The following is a 20,121-nucleotide window of genomic DNA, read 5'->3' on the forward strand; positions in this document are numbered from 1 at the left end:
TGGGGAGCACTAGGGGGCGATACAGAACACAGGTCAGAGTTACCCTTTATTCTCCAACTCACACCGGCCCTGGGAGCAGGGCTGCTCCCCGGGCATCATCTCCCCAGCACGTCCCATGGCCCAGCTCAGTGAGGCCTCGCCAGCATGCCTGGGAACAGGAGTGACTAAGGCAAGTCTCTCTCACAGCTCTTACTGCTGAGTCGTTATCATGTCTACCTTCCCCCGCTGAACGAGACAGAGTGTGGGCTCTGGAGCCAGACCGCCCATGTTCAAATCCCTGCTTCTCCCTGGACGTGAGACCTTGATTTAACTTCTCCGGCCTCAGTTCCCTCCTCGGCCAATTATGCCCACCTGGCAGGAGTCATGTCAGTTGACACATAAAGAACTGAGAACAGCACCTTACACATGGGTGGGATCCAGAAATGTTCATGCTACTTTGAAGACCAGGAGACTTCAAGGCCAGGCCAATGCCTGATTCACCTTTGTTTCTCCCGTGCCTGGCCAAGTTAGTGCCCGGCACAGAGAAGGGGCTGAGTTCATGTCTAGAATGAAGGAAGGGGAGGGGAAGGGGGGAAGGAGGGGAGGGGGGAGGGGAGAGGAGGGGAGGGGAGGAGAAGGAAAAGACAAAGAAAAGAAAAGACAAAGAAAAGAAAAGACAAAGAAAAGAAAAGACAAGACAAGACAAGAAAAAAAAGAAAAGAAAAGAAAAGAAAAGAAAAGAAAAGAAAAGAAAAGAAAAGAAAAGAAAAGAAAAGAAAAGAAAAGAAAAGAGGAAGGTGCTGACCTAGACCAGCGGTCGGCAAACTGCGGCTCGGCAAACCGTGGCTCGCAAGCCACATGCGGCTCTTTGGCCCCTCGAGTGTGGCTCTTCCAAAAAATACCGACTTCTGCGCATGGGCCACGAAGTTTCAATCGCACTGTACGTGCGCGCCCGTACGTGGTATTTTGTGGAAGAGCCACACTCAAGGGGCCAAAGAGCCGCATGTGGCTTGTGAGCCGTGGTTTGCCAACCACGGACCTAGACCATTACTTCTAGTTTGGCATCTCAAGCCTGGCTTGCTTGCTTTCTTGCTTTCTTTCTTTTTTAATATATTTTTTATTGATTTTTTAACAGAGAGGAAGGGAGAGGGACAGAGTTAGAAACATCGATCAGCTGCCTCCTGCACACTTCCTACTGGGTATGTGCCCGCAACCAAGGTACATGCCCTTGACCGGAATCGAACCTGGGACCCTTGAGTCCGCAGGCCGACGCTCTATCCACTGAGCCAAACCGGTTAGGGCTCAAGCCTGGCTTTCTAAATGTCACTATTGTTTCCCGTGCAACCTTAGGATAAACCAGTTTTAACTGGAGTCTCTGAACAATAAAAGACAAACTAAAAGCATCTCTGAAGAAGCTTTCTGGAGCTGATGTCCCTGCAAGGGACCCCATCGCCCAGGCCTGCTGGGAATGAGAGACCCTCATGGAGTTCTGATTTCACCCACAAGGAACGCACTGAGGTTTCATGTGCGGACGCCTGCTGCCCTCTGGTGGACAGAGTCAAAAGCAGCAGGAAGCCTTGTAAAATGATGTTCCCACTTCTTCCCAACCGTTTTTGCTTTAGTCTGCAAAGCGCTTTCAGTCTGTGTCTTATGTGAGGCTTCAGACAGCCCGGCAAGGCAGGCCGAGCAGGAGTGATCCCCGGGCCAGGCTACCCTCGCTGCTCAGATGCAGAAACGGGGTTTTAGAGAAGGTAAGCCCACGGGGAGCCAAGAACTGAAACGCAAGGCTGAGGGCTCTGACTCCAAATGCCAATCTCCACTTCTGATTATGCGTAAGAATCATCTGGGGCATTGGTTAGGGTTACATAATCTCAGGCACCCGTGCCCTGGGTATTGTATGGGGTGGGGCTGGAATCTGCGTGTCCGAGGGCTGCCTTTGGAACCGCTGCCCGCATCTGGTGGCCTCAGGGTCTCGGCCTCCACGCTCTGGGGCTGCTCGGGCTGTCATGACGGAAGACCACAGACCTGGTGGCTTAAGAACGAGAAATTTCTGTCTCCCAGTCTGGAGGCCGGAAGTCCAAGATCCAGGCACCCTGCAGACTTGGTGTCTGGTGTGGGCCCGCGTCTCAGCTCACCGACGGCCATCTCCTCACCAGACCCTCACACCGAGGGAGCTCCCTGGGGTCCCATTCATAAGGGCCCTGATCCCACTTAGGAGGGCTCTGCTCTCATGACCTAAGCACCTCCCAAGGGCCCCACCTCCCAATTCCATCACATCAGGGGTTAGAATATGAACATACATTTTGGGGGCACAACGTTCAGTCTGTAACACCCTCCTTCCCCAAATGCTGAATCTGATATCTTCCTCCCAACATCTGCCCCTCCCTGGGTCCCCTCACCTACCACAGCTCAGCTCTCCCGTGAACTCGTGTGCCATGTGCACCACATACGCTGTCACTTTGTCGCCCGCAATCCTAGCAGCCATCGCTCCCATTTACAGGTGGGTCTCCGGGCACACTGCCACTGAGCCGGGATGTCACCCCAGACTGTGGCCACGGAGGCCACACCGTGTGGCTTTGTACCACACTGCACCGTCTCCCCCACGGAGTGTCCCAGACCCCTTAGTCCTGCCTGACTGTGCAATCACAGAACAGAAACTAACTGTCACTAAACCGGCAGTGACTGACTTTGGCTTAAAGACTAACCAGCTCCTCATGCCCAGGCCACACCTTTCTGTTAGCTGGAAACTTCAATTCCGCCAGCTGGAGGGGCAAAGCAAGGAAACGCCCGGACTCGAACATGCAGACAGGTGGCAACACCCTCCCTCACTGGGGATCGGGGTAGAGGGAGGGGACCCCAAATCTGAATGCTCCAGGGCCCTTCTGCTCCAGACAGAGTACAGGAAGAATACCCAGAGTAACACAACACATTTCTACAGTGCCTTCTTCACTCTGAGAAACACGCCATCAGAAAATAAGGTCATGTCAAAGGCTTAACTCGAAGGGAGGAAGGAAGGAAGGAAGGAAGGAAGGAAGGAAGGAAGGAAGGAAGGAAGGAAGGAAGGAAGGAAGAGGGAGGGAGGGAGGGAGGGAGGGAGGGAGGGAGGAGGGAAAGGACAGCCTTCCCAGGTGCTGAGCTCCTACTGACTCTGAGCCCGCACCTGATCTCCTTTGATCTTTTCTACCCTGCAAAGCAAGCAGGGTCGGCCCATCTCACAGATGGAGAAACTGAGGCTCAGTGAGGTTACCAGAACTGCCCGGGGTCACACAGCTGGGCATCAGCAAGGCGGGGATTGGAGCCAGAGTACAAATGCTGCCCCCTCCACGCTCTTCCCACAGGCCCCGACCATTAAATAGAAGCAAAAAGAGATTGGGATTCTGAGCACAAGCCGTCAGGGCCAAGAAGTGGCATCTAGAAGGTTCTTCCCTGCTGGGAAACATAATTCCACTTGGGGTGTTTGTCTCAACCATGAAAAAAAACACAGTTCTCCCGTCACCCTTCGTGGCAAGGGCTGCATGTGAACGAGAAAGGAAAGCCGGCCGTGGCTGAGCGCGTGCTGCAGGCTGGAGCGTTGGGAATACCAACAACGAGGGGGCCCGTAAAGGGGGGGAAACGGGGAGGAAGTCCTCCTGCCTTCTGAGTAGTGATGCTCCCCACCTGGCAAGCACACACATACCCCATGTACACACAGGTATACACACACATCATGTACGCACATACATATACAAACATACATATGCACACACACATACACCGTGGATGCACAAATATGCACACACATGCACACACACAAGCAGCGCACACACTGTGCACACATGTACATGTGCATGCACACATGTGCACACATATATACATATTAACCGTGTGTGCAAGCATGTACACACATTCAGTGTGCATACACACATGCCATGCACACACACATACACACATGCACATACATACATACACTTGTAGCCGTCACCACCAACTTGGGCCTGAGGCATTCTCGTGTTGTGAAGCTCCCCAATTCCCGGAGACTCCTTCCTTCTCTGCATACGTGCTGCCCTGTGGGCTCCGGGCAGAGACGTCAGCCCCCTGCCAACCACTAAGCCCAGCATGGCTCTGGCGCCCAGGGGACAGCCAGCGACTGCTCAGCAGGGCGACAAAGAAGAAGCAAGCACTTGCGTCTGATGTTCTAAAACAAAGTCGAATTGGGGGCAGAGCCACATCCGTGGTAGTCAGTTTTGGGGTGAGGGCTGCCCTCGTGCGCTCTCTCTAACCCCCACGACGTCGGCTGGGTCTGGGCTACACAGTCAGAGCCGGCTCAGTCCGAGGATAGGGGAGGCAGCAATAGCAGGTCAGTCACATCCCGGCTGCTGCAAAGGCATGAAGCAGAGAACACTGAGGGGAACACACACCGGTTATCCACCAGAGGACCCGGGTTCGCTGGGCCTCGGCCGGGACCGTGGGGGCGGAGGGCCTGTGGCTGTGGCTCCCGCGGCCTCCATTGGAACAGCGTCCCCTTGGACCCACTCATTCCCGCTAGGTTTTCTCATTGGGTCACAGGCCAACAGTGTGTACGACCCGCTGGGCCTCAACCTTAACATGGTCCCTATTTATCCTGAAATGACATGCATGCGTCATTTGCATGTGATATACTGAGACATAATATATCATTTACACACCGTTTTTTAAAAAGTCAATGGAATGCCTGAAGTGAACGATAAAGGAGAAGAGAGAAGGCGATTTTCAACACGTGTATTTCAGTCTGTGGGTGCGCGGGCACAGCGCACGGGACGCCCGTGATGGCATCAGCTACAGGTGTGGACTGAAGGGCAGGGAGAGGATCAGAAGCTTTTCAAACGAGACAGGAAAACCAGAGAGGTTGGTTCTACATAAACATCGCCTTGTGTTCAGGGGTGATTGATGAGAGTCTGTCTGACCAAGTTCGGCACGAATGTCGTGGGATTTCTGCAAGTCCTGGGAGATGTGGAGAGGCGCTGCATCATGGGAAGTCCCCAGGCCTGGGGGACATCAGCTCTCCTGGACTCCAGCCACCAAGCGCCAACAGTGTCACTTCTAATCATGACAGCCGTCCCCTCCATTTGTACAGGCCCCTTGGGGCACAAGCACCCCCTCTGAGACCAGGAAGGTGGGGTGGGGACACCAGGAAAGGGGGGCTGGCCTCCCTATCGGCCGGAGCCAGAACCTCCAGGCAGAGCACACAGAGCTTCCGGGTTTCCAGGGAAGAGGAAGTGGAAAGCCTGGGGGAACCCTCCCTGTCTCCCCTGCCACCACCAGGCTCTGTCCCCACAGTTCAGAGCGTACCCCCAATGTAAGGGAGTACCTCATCCTGCCCTTGACCTCCCCCGCATGCAGAGCCTGTGGCACTGGCTGGGGGCAGCATCTGATCCTGGAAGGTTTGCTGGGCTCTGGGGTCAAATCAACTTTCCTTTGCCTCCCTGCAGCCCTCCCCTGAGCCCTGCTCCTCCTGTTAGCCAGCCCCCCAGCCTCTCAGCCCCCCCAGAGTACAGGAAACAGCGACACCCTGAGCAGAAGACTGGGAGCCAAGCCTGGGAGTGGCGGGTGAGAAGGCAGTGCTCATCTGCCTATCACTGGATGATGATGCCCTGGGAATGGCCTCTCCAACCAGGCCTGCTGGGTCCACGTCCTCCCACCCCACTGGGGGACAAGGGCTGGGGACAGGAGCTTGGGAGTCAAGTGAGGGTATAGCCTGGCCCTCTCAGGGTACAGCAATCCCCTTCAGGTCAGGGGCAGGTGTGGTAACATGACAGGGGCCTCTGGTTACCCACAGCCAGGTGCACAGTGGCCTGCCCAGCCCCCACACCCTTCCAAAGCCACCTGGGCATTCAGTGTGCAGGGCACTCCCTCTACCCACCCCGCCTGTCGGCACCAGCTGGGAGCTCCTGCACGTGACTGGGTGCATATGTGCTGCTCAGTGGACAGGTTCTAAAGCCGGCACATGACGTAAGCACCTGCATGCATCCAAAAACCACTCTCCCAAATCTGCCCCCGCAGAGGCACATGCTAGAGATCAGCATGTCCATCCAACACAGCAGGCTTGTTCTCTCCTCTGGGAACAGACTTTCTTCCGTCGGGGCACCTGTGAGGGGCACTGAGCCTTACAGCAGCCGTGCTGTGAGGAAGCCCAGGCTGCACAGAGTGGCCGCGTGTAGGTGCTCCAGCTGACAGCCCAGCGAAGGTCCCAGCCAACAGCCACGTCAACCACCAGATCTCTGGTGACCAGCCTTCAGGTGACTTCAGCCCCCTGCCCATGAGCCATCGCAGCCTTCAAGTCTTCCAGGTGAGGCCCCAGACATCATGCAGCAGAGATAAACCATCCCCATGATGACCATGTCCGAATTCCTGCCCCACAGATGGGAAGTCAAGTTCTAGGACATAAAGGTACTTTGTGCCGAAGTGCACTCCTTGGTGTGCATGCAGGGGCAGCCGATTCGTGTGCATCTTTAAACATGTCAGTGACACTCGGCTTGGCAAAGGCTCGAACTAGAAGGGGAATGCCTGGCCCAGGGAAGAGCAAAAGCAAACCCCACACGCAGTCAGCATTGCCTTCGCTTTGTCTGAAAGGTTTGTGTGGAGTTGAATTCTTGCAGGTTAAACACAGGACGGAGTCCCCCAGAGGAGTTCCGGAACGACTTGTGCTTGGCAGATGGTAAGGTGAATTTTCTAGGATAGACACGCCAGCGTCGGTAAGCGACATCCAATGAAGCCAATGATGGGTGAGCTCAGAGCCTGGTGGCCCTCCCTGGTGAGTGTGAGGGGCGGGCGGAGGGGAGAGCCAGCCGAGCCGGGTCAGATGACGGTGCAGCTGCAGCAGTAGCGCTCGGGGTAGTCCGCCACGTACACTCTGTGGTCGGTGCCGTAGATGTAGTAGACGTTGTTCTTCCCCCGGTACCAGTAATGCACTTCCGTGAGGGGGACCAGCTCAATGGTCTGGCGCTGAGGAAACAATTGGCCGGGAAAAGCCTCAGTGTCCTGCCCAAGTCGCTCTCCTGTCCGAGAGCTGTCGGGGGCTCCCCACCACCTGTGGGCTGCAGTCCCTGCTCTGGAGTCGGCATTTTGGCGGAAATCTGCCTTTCTAGCTGTATCTCCCACTACATTCCTACATCAACGCTTAGCTCAGGCCCAAGCCGAACCCTCTGACTCTAGGTTCCATGCCGTGGAGGCACAGGCATCCCCGGGGGAGGAAGGGGATGCACGGAGAGTCGCTGACGAATGGGACATCTTCCAGGACATTAATTTCAGATGGGGGTGGGGGGGGAGGGGAGAAAAGTAGAGGATAAAGTCATTTTAAACATTTTTATATTACAACAGCCATGGACATATTAGGGAGTGGATTATACAATTTGAATTGCATTTCAAGATAAACATTGACACCAAAGAAACTCCAAAGTTCGGTAGGCTGTTTCAGGCTATTTTCTCAGACCCCGTCCTCTCTTACCATGGTTTTGCATCGACCCTCCTTTGAGAAAAGTCTCAAATATTCCCCTCCTTTTACAGATGGGGAAACTGAGGCCCATGGGCTCAGGGATTTCCGGTTTGGAAGATCTGAGTCAAGCCCCATCTCCTCGCCATAGCTGGACCTGTTCAACGCTCAAATCTCTCCGCAGCATCCTCCTCTACCTAGAGCCTGGGACACTCCCTCCGACAGCGTGGCCCTAAAGCCCCTCATTCTCTGGCCCCTTCTCTGATCGATGACGCAACAACCTTCCAAAATGGAGGGGTCCTGAATGGGACAAGCCACCGCCCTGGGTGAGGACGCTGGCCTCCCTCTGAGGACCCACCCCCGTTAGTTTCTGGGGCTGTTTTGTTATGACAACTGCGGATGCGGCTGACCCAGCACAGTCACCCCTGATCATTGAAGCGAAGCATTCCTGGGTACATCCTGTGGGCCAGGCTTTATGTCAGAACCCCTAAGTCCTTCCGCACTGGCTCTTCCCCTGCCCAACACTCAGGTTTGGGGATCTCAAGCCCAGAGGGAGGTGGCGTGGCTGGCCCAGGATCAGGCCCTCTTACTTCCCCTCCTTAAGTAAAGAGCCCAAGTCCTGTTGCTGTAGGTAGTGGTTCAGGGCCCTAGGGAAAGGGTGAAACAGGCTGGGGGCGGGGGGTTTGAGAAAATGCTCCCTACTACACTGGGGGGAAGCTGGGGGAGGCATGACATTGCGGCAGAAGGGGATCAGAGTCAGGGTGTGCGTTTTCCACGAAGCATTCTGTAGGATCTCACACTTCCTTTATCTGGGCCTCAGTTTCCTCATCTGTGAAATGGGAATAAAACTTCTCTGTCACAGAGTTGTTGAGACGACCAAATGAGACTGTGAGACAGATTTCTCCGTATGCCAGAAGCTGGTCTCCAACTGATAACTTTGGAAATAAAAGACCACCCTTGACATTTTGGTACCGAAGGTTATTCACGATGACCAAGACATGGAGATGACCAATGTGTCCTTTGGTAGATGATTGGATAAAGAAGATGGTACATGTACATGAAATACTACTCAGCCATAAGAAAAGATGAAATGCTGCCATTTGCGACAACATGGATAGAGCTTGAGAACATCATGATAAGTGTAAAAAGTCGGTGGGAAAAAGTCAAGAGCCACATGATTTCACTCATGTGGGATATAAAACTGAAATCAACAAATAAAAAAACTTACAGTCACAAACAACAGTATGGTGATGATCAGAGGGGAAGGGGAGGAAGTTGAAGAGGGTAAAGGTGATCAAGTACATGGTGATGGAAGGAGATTAGACTGGGTGGTGAGCATACAGTGCAATCAATATACAGATGTATTTAGAATTGTACACCGGGAACCTAGATAACCTTATTAACCGGTCATTCCAATAAATTTAATACAATTTTAAAAAAAGAAAAAGAAAGTTGTCTCATTCTTACAAACCTCCATGAGGCCATTTTAGCATTTCTTTTTCCACAGGTGAGAAGCTCAGCTTCAAAGAGGAGGAGTAGGTGGCCATGGTCAGGTTAGGGTGCAAAACAACCAGGATCTGAGCACACTCTGCCAGACTCAGGCCCCCCGACAATCCCCTACACAGAACTGGCCCAGGCTGGGCATTCCCTGTCCAAACCCCCACCCTCCCTCTGGCAGCTTCCAGCCAGCTGCCGGGAAAGCCACTCCTGGGGACACGCCGGGCACCACTGCCACCTAGTGGCCGCTGGGATTCAGCACCAAGGCAACCCTAGCCCTGGGGATGTGGACGGCACCACTGCCACCTAGTGGCCACTGGGATTCAGCACCAAGGCAACCCTAGCCCTGGGGATGTGGACGGCACCACTGCCACCTAGTGGCCACTGGGATTCAGCACCAAGGCAACCCTAGCCCTGGGGATGTGGACGGCACCACTGCCACCTAGTGGCCGCTGGGATTCAGCACCAAGGCAACCCTAGCCCTGGCCGCCACCCCTGCCCCAGGAGGCTTGGGGAAGACAGGCTGGGACTTGGGAAATGCCCTGAGGGGCAGGGCACTGGGTTCCCACCCTACCTACCACCCTGGATTTGAGATTTCCCTTCCTGTCTGAATATCGGGCAGGTTTGGATCAAAATCACACTGAGCCAGATTCCTGCTTGAAACCCTGTAGTAGCTTCCTGTCAGGATAACAATCCAAACCTGTCACCATGGACTGTGCGTCCTGTCCCGCTCGCTGCCCCCGGCCACACTGGCCCCAGCTCAGTCCCCAGTCCACCTCGTGTTCCTTAGACTGGGACTCCCCTGCCACCCTCCCTCCCTGCCTTCTCAGGACGGAGCCCCCGGCAGAGGGAACATCCCTTTCCTCCCTTATGGGACCTGGGAGCCCCCTCCTGGCCCCAGAAGCAGCCCCGGCCCCGCCCGCTCACCTGCTGAAGGACGCGGGCTCTGGAGGCCAGGGTGGCGGCGCTGTGCTGGGCAATGCCCCGCTGGGAGGCCAGCGAGATCTCCCGCAGCGGGAAGTCCGCCAGGGGGTACACCTGAGGAGAGACGCACCACCTCGCCGCTCTGACCAAGTGCCAGCACCTGGAGCCCTGGCAATGGACTTCAGGTGGACGGGAGCGGGCACAATTGGGAAGGGCCCGAGGGAGGCCAGGCAGCAAGCGGATGGGGTGGCTGAAGCCTGCGGACCCTTGAGGACCCACATTCTGTTGGGAATGTCACCGACAGGGGGCTGTAGACACAGTACTCCTCGGCCGTGCCATTCCTAGGACAGTGGTTCTCAACCTTGGCTGCACATTAGAATCACCTGGGAATCTTTTTAAAATCCTGATTTGTGGGCCTTATCCTCCGGAAATTCTGTTTCTTTGTTATGGGGTGGGGCCACGACATTAGTAACAAAGAAACAGAATTTCCGGAGGATGAGGCCCACAAATCAGGATTTTAAAAAGATTCCCAGGTGATCCTACTGTGCAGCCAAGGTTGAGAACCACTGTCCTAGAGGGATGGCGCCTGCCAGGAGCCTGAAGGAAAGGCAGCGATGAGGCCGAGAAAGAGGCTGAGAAATACTGCTCAGCCACAGAAAGAAGGAAGACCTGGCATTGCCACCTTGAGGGGATTGTGCCAAGTGAAGTCAGACAGAAAGACAAATACCGTGTGTTCTCACTTGTATGTGGAATCCAATGAGCAAAGCCACCAAACTCACCGGTACAGAGGACAGATTGATGGTTGCCAGGGGCAGGTGAGGGGTGGAGGAAGGGGGTGGGGGGAGGTCAAGAGACACAAACTTCCGGTTATAAAATGAGTCCCAGGGATGTAATGAACAGTGTGGTGACTGTAGTAAATAATGCTGCGCTGGACATAGGAAAGTTGCTGAGAGAACAGATCTTAAAAGTTCTCGCTACAAGACAAAGATATTATGTAACTGTACAGTGACCGATGTTAACTAGACTTCTCATGGCGATCATTGCACAATACGTACATATATCCAGTCATTGTGTTGTACACCTAAAGGCTAATCTAGTGGTATATGTCAATTATATCTCAATTTTTAAAAATGCATATGGCAGAGTGAAAGAAGCCAAGCTAAAAAGGTCACCATACTATAGAGAAGAGAGAAACAAAGAAAGAAGAAATAAAAGGAGGCTGAGCACCTGGCCCTCTCAGAGCAAACAGCACGAGGACCCCGCTCAGGCCCCCCAGGCGGCCGAGCTCCTGCCGAGGCCCACAGGAAAGGGCCACGTCGCATTACTGCAGGCTCTGGGGGCCATCGCCCTCTGTCCCAACTACAGTGGAGCCTTGACTTAGGGTGTTTAATTCGTTCCGAGACCGAGCTCGTTAAGGAGCTCATTAACTCAAATTACTCTGTCAACTCAATGCAAAAAATCAGCTGAGAGACAGCTGGAATCTCAAAAAACTCCTTAGTCAGGACACTCGTAAGTCAAGGCCCCACTGCACTTAACTCTGCCCTCACAGCACAAAGCCAGCCACAGACAATACCTAAACCAGCCGGCATGGCTATGTTCCAATAAAAGTTTATTTATAAACTTTATTGTTAAACGAGGGCCTGGAGTTTGACAGCCCCTGGCCAACAGGGCCCTCCCGACCTGGCTGCTGGCACAACGCGAGTCCTAGCTCCTCGCTCCACCTGGCTCTCTGCCCTCCAGCGCCCTGCCCTGCCGCTCTGCAAGGCCTCTGTGAACTGCTCCCTCTGCCGGACACCCTCGCTCCCACGGCCACTTGATCCACCCCCACTGTCACCTCCCTGTCCCACCCCCGACCCCCGGTGCTGAAACAACACCCTACCCTTCCGGTCTCCTCACCTGGCTGCGTGTTTCTCACTGATCCTCACTGTCTCTGACACTGTGCTGCAGGTTACCATCTCTCCCTCCCCAGACTATGACATCTACGCAGCAGGGATGTCCTGGACAGTATCCCCAGTGCCCAGGAAGGAGGGTCCCCAAGGTTGTGGAGGGAGGGAGGAGGAAGAGGGAGGAAGGGAAAAGGGAGGAAGGGCCTGATATGTGACATTCAAGAGGCCTGGCCCCATGGGGTCCCCGAGGCCTCTGGCCTGACCAGGCTGCTCTCTTCCCTCCCAGCCTGTCCTTCTAGAGCAGGGGTGGGGAACCTCTTTTCTGCCGAGGGCCATTGGATATTTATAACATCATTCGAGGGCCATACAGAATTACCAACTTAAAAATTAGCCTGCTGTATTAGGGCAAACATTTAATTAACTCACCCCTAATGCCTGGCCAGGGCCAGACCACATGATTTCACGGGCCATAAAGGGCCCGAGGGCTGGACGTGCCCACCCTGATCTAAATGAATGCGGCGCCCACAGAGAGCCAGAAGAGCCAGAAGAGCCAGAGAGGCGCGTAGCTTGGCGTGGTGCCTGCAAACCCTCCTTACCGTCGTGTTCTCATCCTTGAAGAGGTTCTCTCCTTTGGCTTTAGCTAGGAGCTGCCCGGGGCAGTTCAGCCGGTGCTCGGACACAAACTCAAACAGGCTGTTCTTCCTGCAGGTGAAGAGCATGGGGGCGGCAAGATCGTGGGTGTGGGATCAGGCAGGCCTGGGCTGCGGGGACCTGGGAAGGTCTTGACCTCCCTGGGCCCAGCACGTCCAGCTGTGAACTGGGAAACCAGGCAGGTACCCACAGCGCAGCTCATCCTTCCCTGTGCGGGTCTAGCAAAGTGCCCACCAGGAGAACCCTTTAAGGCCTGGAGTGTTCCCCCACCTGGGGATTTAGGACACAGACGGGGACGCCAGGTGTTGAGAGGCTGCGGCACTAGGAAGTGATGATGTCGGACTGTGAAGTCGGTAAGTTCCAAAGCCCGCCAGCAGCCTGCCACCTCTGCCACCTCTTCCCAGGGATCTCTCTCTCCCCTTTCCTGGGAGCTTTAAGCCCTTCCCCACCCCATGCCCCCCAACCCCCATGGGTCCCTGTACTGTGTGCAAAAGCCCCAACCATATGGTTTCTCTGCAGAAACCAGTCCAGGCCATGTCCCACAGGGCCACGCATGGAGACACCGCCACGTACCACACGATGACCAGCTGGACAAAGTGCAGCAGCTTCTTTTCCCCCTTGCAGGTGGCACAGGTCTTGTTCCCCCTCCCCGAGCACGTGCTGCACCTGAGAGGGACACAGCGTCAGTACCACTCAGACATTCCTAGGCCCTGGTGGCTGCTGGGGGCCCCACCCCAAATCCTTGTTCATGGAGGAGGACTGTTTCTACCTTCCCACCATTCAGACCTCTTCCGGTGGCAGTGCCGCAATTCCCTATGGAGACCACCCTTCTCCTACCCCGTCTCTAGGGTTCTTGGGCTTGCCCACCCTTCTGTGACCAGCTTTGTCCATCTCCCTGGCCACAGTGGCTGATACAAAGATGGGCACATGATCCAGGGAAATGCCATGAGATCCACCCTAGAACTTTTGTGGGAACTTTCAGAAAAGGGACATCCTTTCCTAATGTGATTACTAAGCGTGGAGCTGCTGATGGTCCCCTCTGCCACAACAAGAGACAGCCTGCCTGAGACTAAAGCCATCACAAAGGAAAGCATAGTGCGGAGTAGAGACAGATTCCTGATGAGACTGTTTAAGCACCTGGATCCAGCTGTACCTGAAGCCTTCCCGGAAATCTATTCCTGGACGTTTCTGTTCGGTAGGACTATACATTTACGTTTTTGCTGAAGCCAGTTTGAACTGGATTTCTTTCACTTGTAAATGAAAGAAACCTGAGTTTCTTTCCCCATCAAAAACCTTCTATACTAGTCACAGGGGGCAGGTCAACTAAAGCTTCACCATCTGGCTTGTTAGAAGGACGGCCAGGGCCTTAATGAGCTAAAAGTATCTTCAACCAAAACAAGTTTGAATAATTTCACTCCTCATGGTTTTCTGTTTCCCTTTAAAGATTTATAAATACATTAAAGGCCCTGATTTACAAAATGCAATGCCCCGCTATCTGCAAAGCCCTGTGAGCAGAGATGCAGTTTTGCTGGTTGTTTAGTTAATCACCCAACCTTCCTGGACTCCCCCATTCACAGGCCCTCAGAGAGTTAAGAATCTCAGCTTTGGCTGCTTCTCTGTGTCCACTCCCCCCACCTCCAACGTGAGCAGGAACAGGTCTCCTTCCTTCCTTTCCCCCTCCTTCCCTGACCCATTGCTGGATGAGTTCCAGTCTTGTCCAGAAATACCAGGCCTCCCTCCAGAAAAGCCCACTGCTCCACAGATACGTATCAGCACCTACTATTCGCAGAGCCTTGGGACACAGGAGGACAAGGTGGACAGGGTGCCTGGTCCCCTTCCAAAAGGGCAGACAGTGAAAAGCCAGGGAGACCTGCTCCTACCTGTGCCTGCCCGACCCGGAGCACAGCTGGCACCTCCCAGGCTGCTTGGCTCTGCGCTTGGCTCCGCTGCAGGAGGGGCACCTCACCTGCGGACACACAGGCCTCAGTACCCCTGGCCGCGCAGGGAAGTGGGGCAGAGAGCATCCCAGACGTGGTCAAATCCCAGCCTGGTGACTTTGAGCAGCCCCTTCCTCTCCCTGGGCCTCCACCCCTCCCCCTGGAAAATGGGAGGGCGGGACGGAGTGTATATTAGGACCCCTCCAGCGGCTTTCAGGGGCTCTACATCCTCCATCCCTGGGGCAGCATCCTCTCCTGCTCCTCACTAATCCCCGTGATCCCAGGGACTGTCCCCTAACCAAGCAGCCATGGCCAGAGGACCAGGGAGAGGGCAGGCTGGCTGAGGGAGCTGGCGTTGGACATGAGGTCTCATCTTGGAGAGGCCCCCAGAGGTGACTTAGGCAACGCTCCCAAGGTGGCTCAGAGTGGGTGCCAGGGACACTCCACGGGGAGCCTGAGAGAGGAGGGGGAGGAGGAGGAGGAGCAGGGTGGAGAAAGGCACAGAAATGACCTCAGGGAGGAGGTGAACAGCAGGAGTGAAGGCACAGAATAGACTGGGCAGGCGTGGCCACAGCTGGCCCCACACGGTGCTCAGGCGGGCAGAGGAGTGAGCACACAGCAGGCGGAAGGAGGGCAGCAACGGGGTGAAGTGGCAGGCGGGCAGAGGGAGATGGAGGGAGACACAGCTCAGAGTGACAGTGGTCAGCATGTGCCCAGGGGATTAGGTGTAAATGGGAGAGCTGAGAACATGTGAGGAGCTTGGTACGACTCCTGGGACCATTAGTAGCCCTGGACGTGTATGCAAAGAAGGCTGATGCCACCAGAGCCTGGCTGTGTGCTTAGGGGCCTGTCCGGGGTGGAACAGTGTCCCACCTCTCCCCCCACCAAAATTTACACCCAACAGAGCCTCAGAATGTGACCTCATTCGGCACTGGTCTTTGCAGACTAATTAGTTAAGAGAGGTCATCCTGGACTAGGTGGGTCCTAATTCAATACCAGTGTCTTTATAAGGAGGCCAGGAGGACAGAGAGACACACAGGGCGATGGCCATGGAGGACGGAGGCGGAGATTGGAGGGATGCGGCCACAAGCCAAGGACGCCCAGGAGTGCCAGCAGCTGCCCAGAGCTCAGAGCCTCCAGAAGGGACCGCCCCGCTGACACCCTGATGCTGGGCTTCCAGCCCCCAGGACTGTGAGAGAATAAATGCCTGAGGCACCCAGTTGGTGGTGATCTATTACAGTCGCCCTCGGAAACTGGGAGCCCTATGAGCGTGACCTTCTCGGCTTCCATCACTCTGTACTACAAGTGCCAGTCACGGTGCCTCCCCCACAGCAGGGAGGCCTGGTGGGCAGGACCCAGGCCTTAGTCCTCTTTTGGGCCTAGTGCCAAGCAGGTACTCAATGAATGCTCATAGATGGATGAGAAAAAAAAAGAGCAAAATTAAAATCATAAACCACCCAAGTGAAAAAGGCCAATAGAGACCACCGAATCCAACCTTCCCATTGTACAGGTGGGAAAACGGAGGTCGGGCCAGAGGGAATGACTTGCCTGGGGTGCCACTGTTAGGCCCCCAGCCCAGCCCTCTGCCCCCGGAGAGCTCCTCCGCCCACACTACACTTACCATCGGCCACACAAGACTCACCATGCAGGCCCCATGGCAGCCGCTGCACTTGTAGCGTCCCCGCCCGTGGCACTTGTGGCATTCCTGAGGGAGAAACACTTTCCTTGGATCCAGTTTCTCAGTCACCTGCCGTTTCACCACCTCCACCCCCACTCCCGCCCCCATGTCACCATCCCAAACAGAGGTACCGACATTCAGAGCCAGAGGGAGAGGATGGCCCTTCCCACTGACCAGGATTCCCAAGGGCCTTGAATGCCAAGCCCAGGAGATCCTCAGAGCCCAGCCGGGTCCGACCTGGGTGCTGTGAAGGACACTTGCTCTCTCAGTCCCACGTCCTAACTCACACCCAGGGTAAGCCACAAAGGCCGGGGTCCTTCGCCCACTGAGTGGCGAAGGGGGCTCTGGGAACAGGAGCCGTAAAAATGGACCCCATTTTTGTGAACGGCCCCGAGCTAGCTACTGGAATTTAATCACTGCTGAAAAGAACGGAACACTGCTGGAAGCCGGCCCATCCTTGCTGCTTGACACAGTCGCTGCAGGATAGAAACATCTGCACAGCATATGTTTCAAGGGACCTGGCGTATATAGCATACTGTTCTTAATGTTTGCTCCCCTTAGCGCTGTGTGTTTTAACCAAGGTCACCTCTCCGAGAAAGGTTGTTTCCCCAGGCAGGGATTTTTCCCTGAAGTTAGGGAGGGGATGAAACTCCTTAACTAAGTGCCAGGTGGGTAGTTAATCACTTTAACTACAAACAATCATACTTAAGCTACATAATCTTTACTCCCTGGAATGGAGATAAGAAACGCCCTAACCTTTGTAATAGAAATTGACAGGATTAAAATCAACTGGTATAAATACGGATGTAACAAGACAATAAACAGCAGAACTTCGCTGGAGATCCAGACCAGAACTTGGCTGGAGATCCTGGCTAGAGATCCTGGCTAGAGATCCTGGCTAGGCTGCTGATCAACTGAACGCTGTCTCCGTGTCATTCCTTCTTCGCCGACTCCATCCACGCCTTTGGGGACCCCTGGACCTGCTGGGGCAGGACCCCGGCAGAACACTCCATTGAGCTAGCTCTCGGCGTCCTCCACCTCACAGCGCTAGGAAAACACACGGGGCAAACCACAGGCTTGACTCCAGGTCCGCAGTGGAGACAAGACAGGTAATCAGCTGAGACACCACATGAAGGGTCTCAGCCGTGCTCCTGTCGTGTGTTAGGTTACCCTTGCTTCGTGGCATGATTAAGTGCCTGTGAACCAGGAAAGAAGTTAAATTCTGTTCCCCTACTAACTTCCAGACGTTTTCACTCCATCCGTTTACTGTCAGGCCAAAGGGGGTGGGGCGGGGGGCGGACAAACACTCAGAGGGTGTAGGAATGTGAATGCTCACTATTCAAAGCTGGAGACAACTTCTGTAAATGGGACTGTCCTTTTGCTGTGTGAATAGACAGCCCAGAAATAAACCAGCAGCCCGGCTTGGGGGTTTCCTTTCTAGAAGGCTCATGTTTCAGGAAACCCACAGTCTCTGGGAAACCAGCTCAGGAGAAGCGGGTGTGACGATAATCGTGTTACCTTGACCAGTGACGAGTGAGGAACCTGGAACTTCCTGGTTTCCTCCTGGAACATCGGGGGAACCTGGACCTTGATGTCCCAGAGCTGGGGGGAGGTCCCTCTTCTCGGCCCATCGACTGCGTGGTCTGACACAGAAGCGATCGTTGTGAGACAGCAGACGGCGGCCAGGACAAGCTTTCATTTAGTCACCAAACAGCACGAGCCTTCCCGTGGTGCCAGGCATAGGCTAGACCCCGGCGCTACCAGGAGGGGTAGATACGGGCCCCCCTGGAGTTCGTAGTGAAGCACCCAAGCTTTGGGGTTGAAGGGTCTTGGGTTTGACTCCTGGTTCTTCTACTTCCAAGCTGGGTAAACTAGACACGTTACCTAACCTCTCTGACCTTCCACGGTCTCATCTCTAAAATGGGGATAATTTTTCGCTCACCAGAGGATGGCAGCGACCATTACACAGACGGCATCTGCGTGCGAGCACAGGGCCGGCACATGCCGGGGCGCAACACACAAGAGCTATCACCACTATTGTCTCCTCCCCGCCGGCTTCTTCCTCTTCTGTTCAAGGGAACAGATAGAGCTAAACCCAAGGGTGAGCACTTTGGCCAAGAATCGCATAAAGGGCTCCGAAATCCCAGACGACTGACTCATTCTGCTGGGGACCAAAGTGGTGGGAGAAGAAATGCTGAAAGGCTTCATAAAAGGGGCAACTTGTGAGCTGAGTCTCGAGGGATGAAACAAAAGGGTCAGCAGAGGAAACAGGTAGGGTGTGGGCTTCCCAGACAGAACCCAGAGCCTTAGCGGGGTCGGCAGGAGGCGGGCTGGCTCAGTGAACGGGACCTGGGGCAGCCTGGGGGGCAGCAGACGCCCGAGCACACACGCTGCCCGGGCCATCTCCCCCGTGGCAGCACCAGCCTGTGGCCAAAGGCAAATGCGAGGCTTTCTCAGGACCTTCTGCTAACCGCTTTCTGCACAGCAAGCAGTGCTAAGACCAGCACGGGGAGGTACGTCTCTGCCATGAAAGCCCTCCCTCTCATTTTACAGGGGACGGGGAAACCGAGGCTCAAGCAGAAGAGCACCTCCTTCCAGGTTAGTGCTCAGACTAGCTCCTGCCAGGCTTGCTCCCAGTGACACTCATTTCAGACAACTCACTAGTAAAGGGCTGAAATGTCCATTCGCTTATCCTGGACTCGCTGAAAGTCTCCAGTCGATACTGTAGAGAAAAAGACATCATGTCCACTCACACACTCCTGGCCGTAGGAATACGGAGCATTGTGCAAAAAGTGGGGAAACCAGGGGTCCCACACACCGCACAGGGGCTGCACAGAGCAGGCTGCCACCAGCGCCTTCTGTCCCAGCTGCCCCGGCACGTCTGCAGGGGGGTCAGTGGGCCCAGGAATCTCCCTGACAGGCCCACAATGGGGTGATTTCCGTTCCCCATTTCTTTATACGAGGGGTGTTCTATGAGGCAAGTTTTGGAGCGGCATTTGCCTTCTGACAGGTGGAGGCCCCTGGAATCCACTGCCCTGAGGGTCCCCCCTGGAGGAGCTGATCTGCCTGAAGCCATGGTCCTTCTTAATCCTCGTCCACAGAGTCACACACCAGAAAGGTATCGTGGACATCACCTGGCTCCTCCTTTCTCACGTGAGGAAACGGAGACCCAGAGAAGTCAGTGGACTTGCCCAAGGCCACACAGCTATGCAGAGGCCTTTTCCCCCAGATCCCTGCACTAACCAGTCCCTGCCAGGCCGGCCCCTTACCCTGCACACGGCCCCCCCGGCCGGCCCCTTCCCCTCCACACGGCCCCCCAGACCGGCCCCTTACCCTGCACACGGCCCCCCCGGCCGCCCCCTTACCCTGCACACGGCCCCCCCGGCCGGCCCCTTCCCCTCCACACGGCCCCCAGGCCGGCCCCTTACCCTCCACACGGCCCCCAGGCCGGCCCCTTACCCTGCACACGGCCCCCCAGGCCGCCCCCTTACCCTGTACACGGTCCCCAGGCCGGCCCCTTACCCTGCACACGGCCCCCAGGCCGGCCCCTTACCCTGCACACGGTCCCCCAGGCCGGCCCCTTACCCTGCACACGGCCCCCCAGGCCGGCCCCTTACCCTGCACACGGTCCCCCAGGCCGGCCCCTTACCCTGCACACGGCCCCCCAGGCCGGCCCCTTACCCTGCACACGGCCCCCCAGGCCGGCCCCTTACCCGGCACAGCATCTGTTGCTTCATCTGCTGGATGACCAGGTCGCTGGCGGCTGAGCGGCCATAGCAGCATTTGGAGCTCACAAAGCTGAGGAGGGCTTCACGCGCCACCTCCTCTGTCACCAGAGGGACTCTGCTGGGGATGGAGCAGAGAGGCAGGGGTCTGGGGAGGCCCTCATTGGCCCCCAGGGCGGGAAAGCACTCAGGAGTCCCACGATGGAGGGTGTGTCAGCAAAGGGGTCCATGGGAACCGATGTCGGGGGCGGGGGGGTGCGGGAAGGACAGTAACACTGTGTTAGCTCAAGTGTGAGCTCAGGAGTCGGTTGATAGAATCTCAGAAATAAAAATAAAAAAATACTTAAAGATGAATTATGCCATTTTGAGATGAGGAAATGGACAGCCAGAGAAGACA

The 20,121-nt window shown here is 55.5% G+C and overlaps 1 protein-coding gene across 1 annotated transcript in view; it reads right to left on the reverse strand.

Moving 5' to 3' along the window:
* Positions 1-4,720: 4,720 nt before the first annotated feature.
* The window catches only part of SSUH2 (ssu-2 homolog), a 33,102-nt gene continuing 17,701 nt past the window's right edge, over positions 4,721-20,121 (reverse strand). Inside the window, exons 4-12 of the mRNA XM_036332030.1 lie at positions 19,713-19,842; positions 18,661-18,721; positions 17,518-17,642; positions 15,964-16,026; positions 14,265-14,350; positions 12,958-13,050; positions 12,330-12,435; positions 9,851-9,961; positions 4,721-6,939 (exon numbers count right to left, since the gene is read on the reverse strand). Of these exons, the coding sequence (XP_036187923.1) occupies positions 6,793-6,939; positions 9,851-9,961; positions 12,330-12,435; positions 12,958-13,050; positions 14,265-14,350; positions 15,964-16,026; positions 17,518-17,642; positions 18,661-18,721; positions 19,713-19,842 (922 nt within the window). The 3' untranslated portion in view covers positions 4,721-6,792. The remainder of the gene's footprint in view (positions 6,940-9,850; positions 9,962-12,329; positions 12,436-12,957; positions 13,051-14,264; positions 14,351-15,963; positions 16,027-17,517; positions 17,643-18,660; positions 18,722-19,712; positions 19,843-20,121) is intronic.

The sequence above is a fragment of the Myotis myotis genome, unplaced genomic scaffold (genome assembly GCF_014108235.1).
Source record: "Myotis myotis isolate mMyoMyo1 unplaced genomic scaffold, mMyoMyo1.p scaffold_m19_p_13, whole genome shotgun sequence".
Lineage (NCBI taxonomy): Eukaryota > Metazoa > Chordata > Mammalia > Chiroptera > Vespertilionidae > Myotis > Myotis myotis.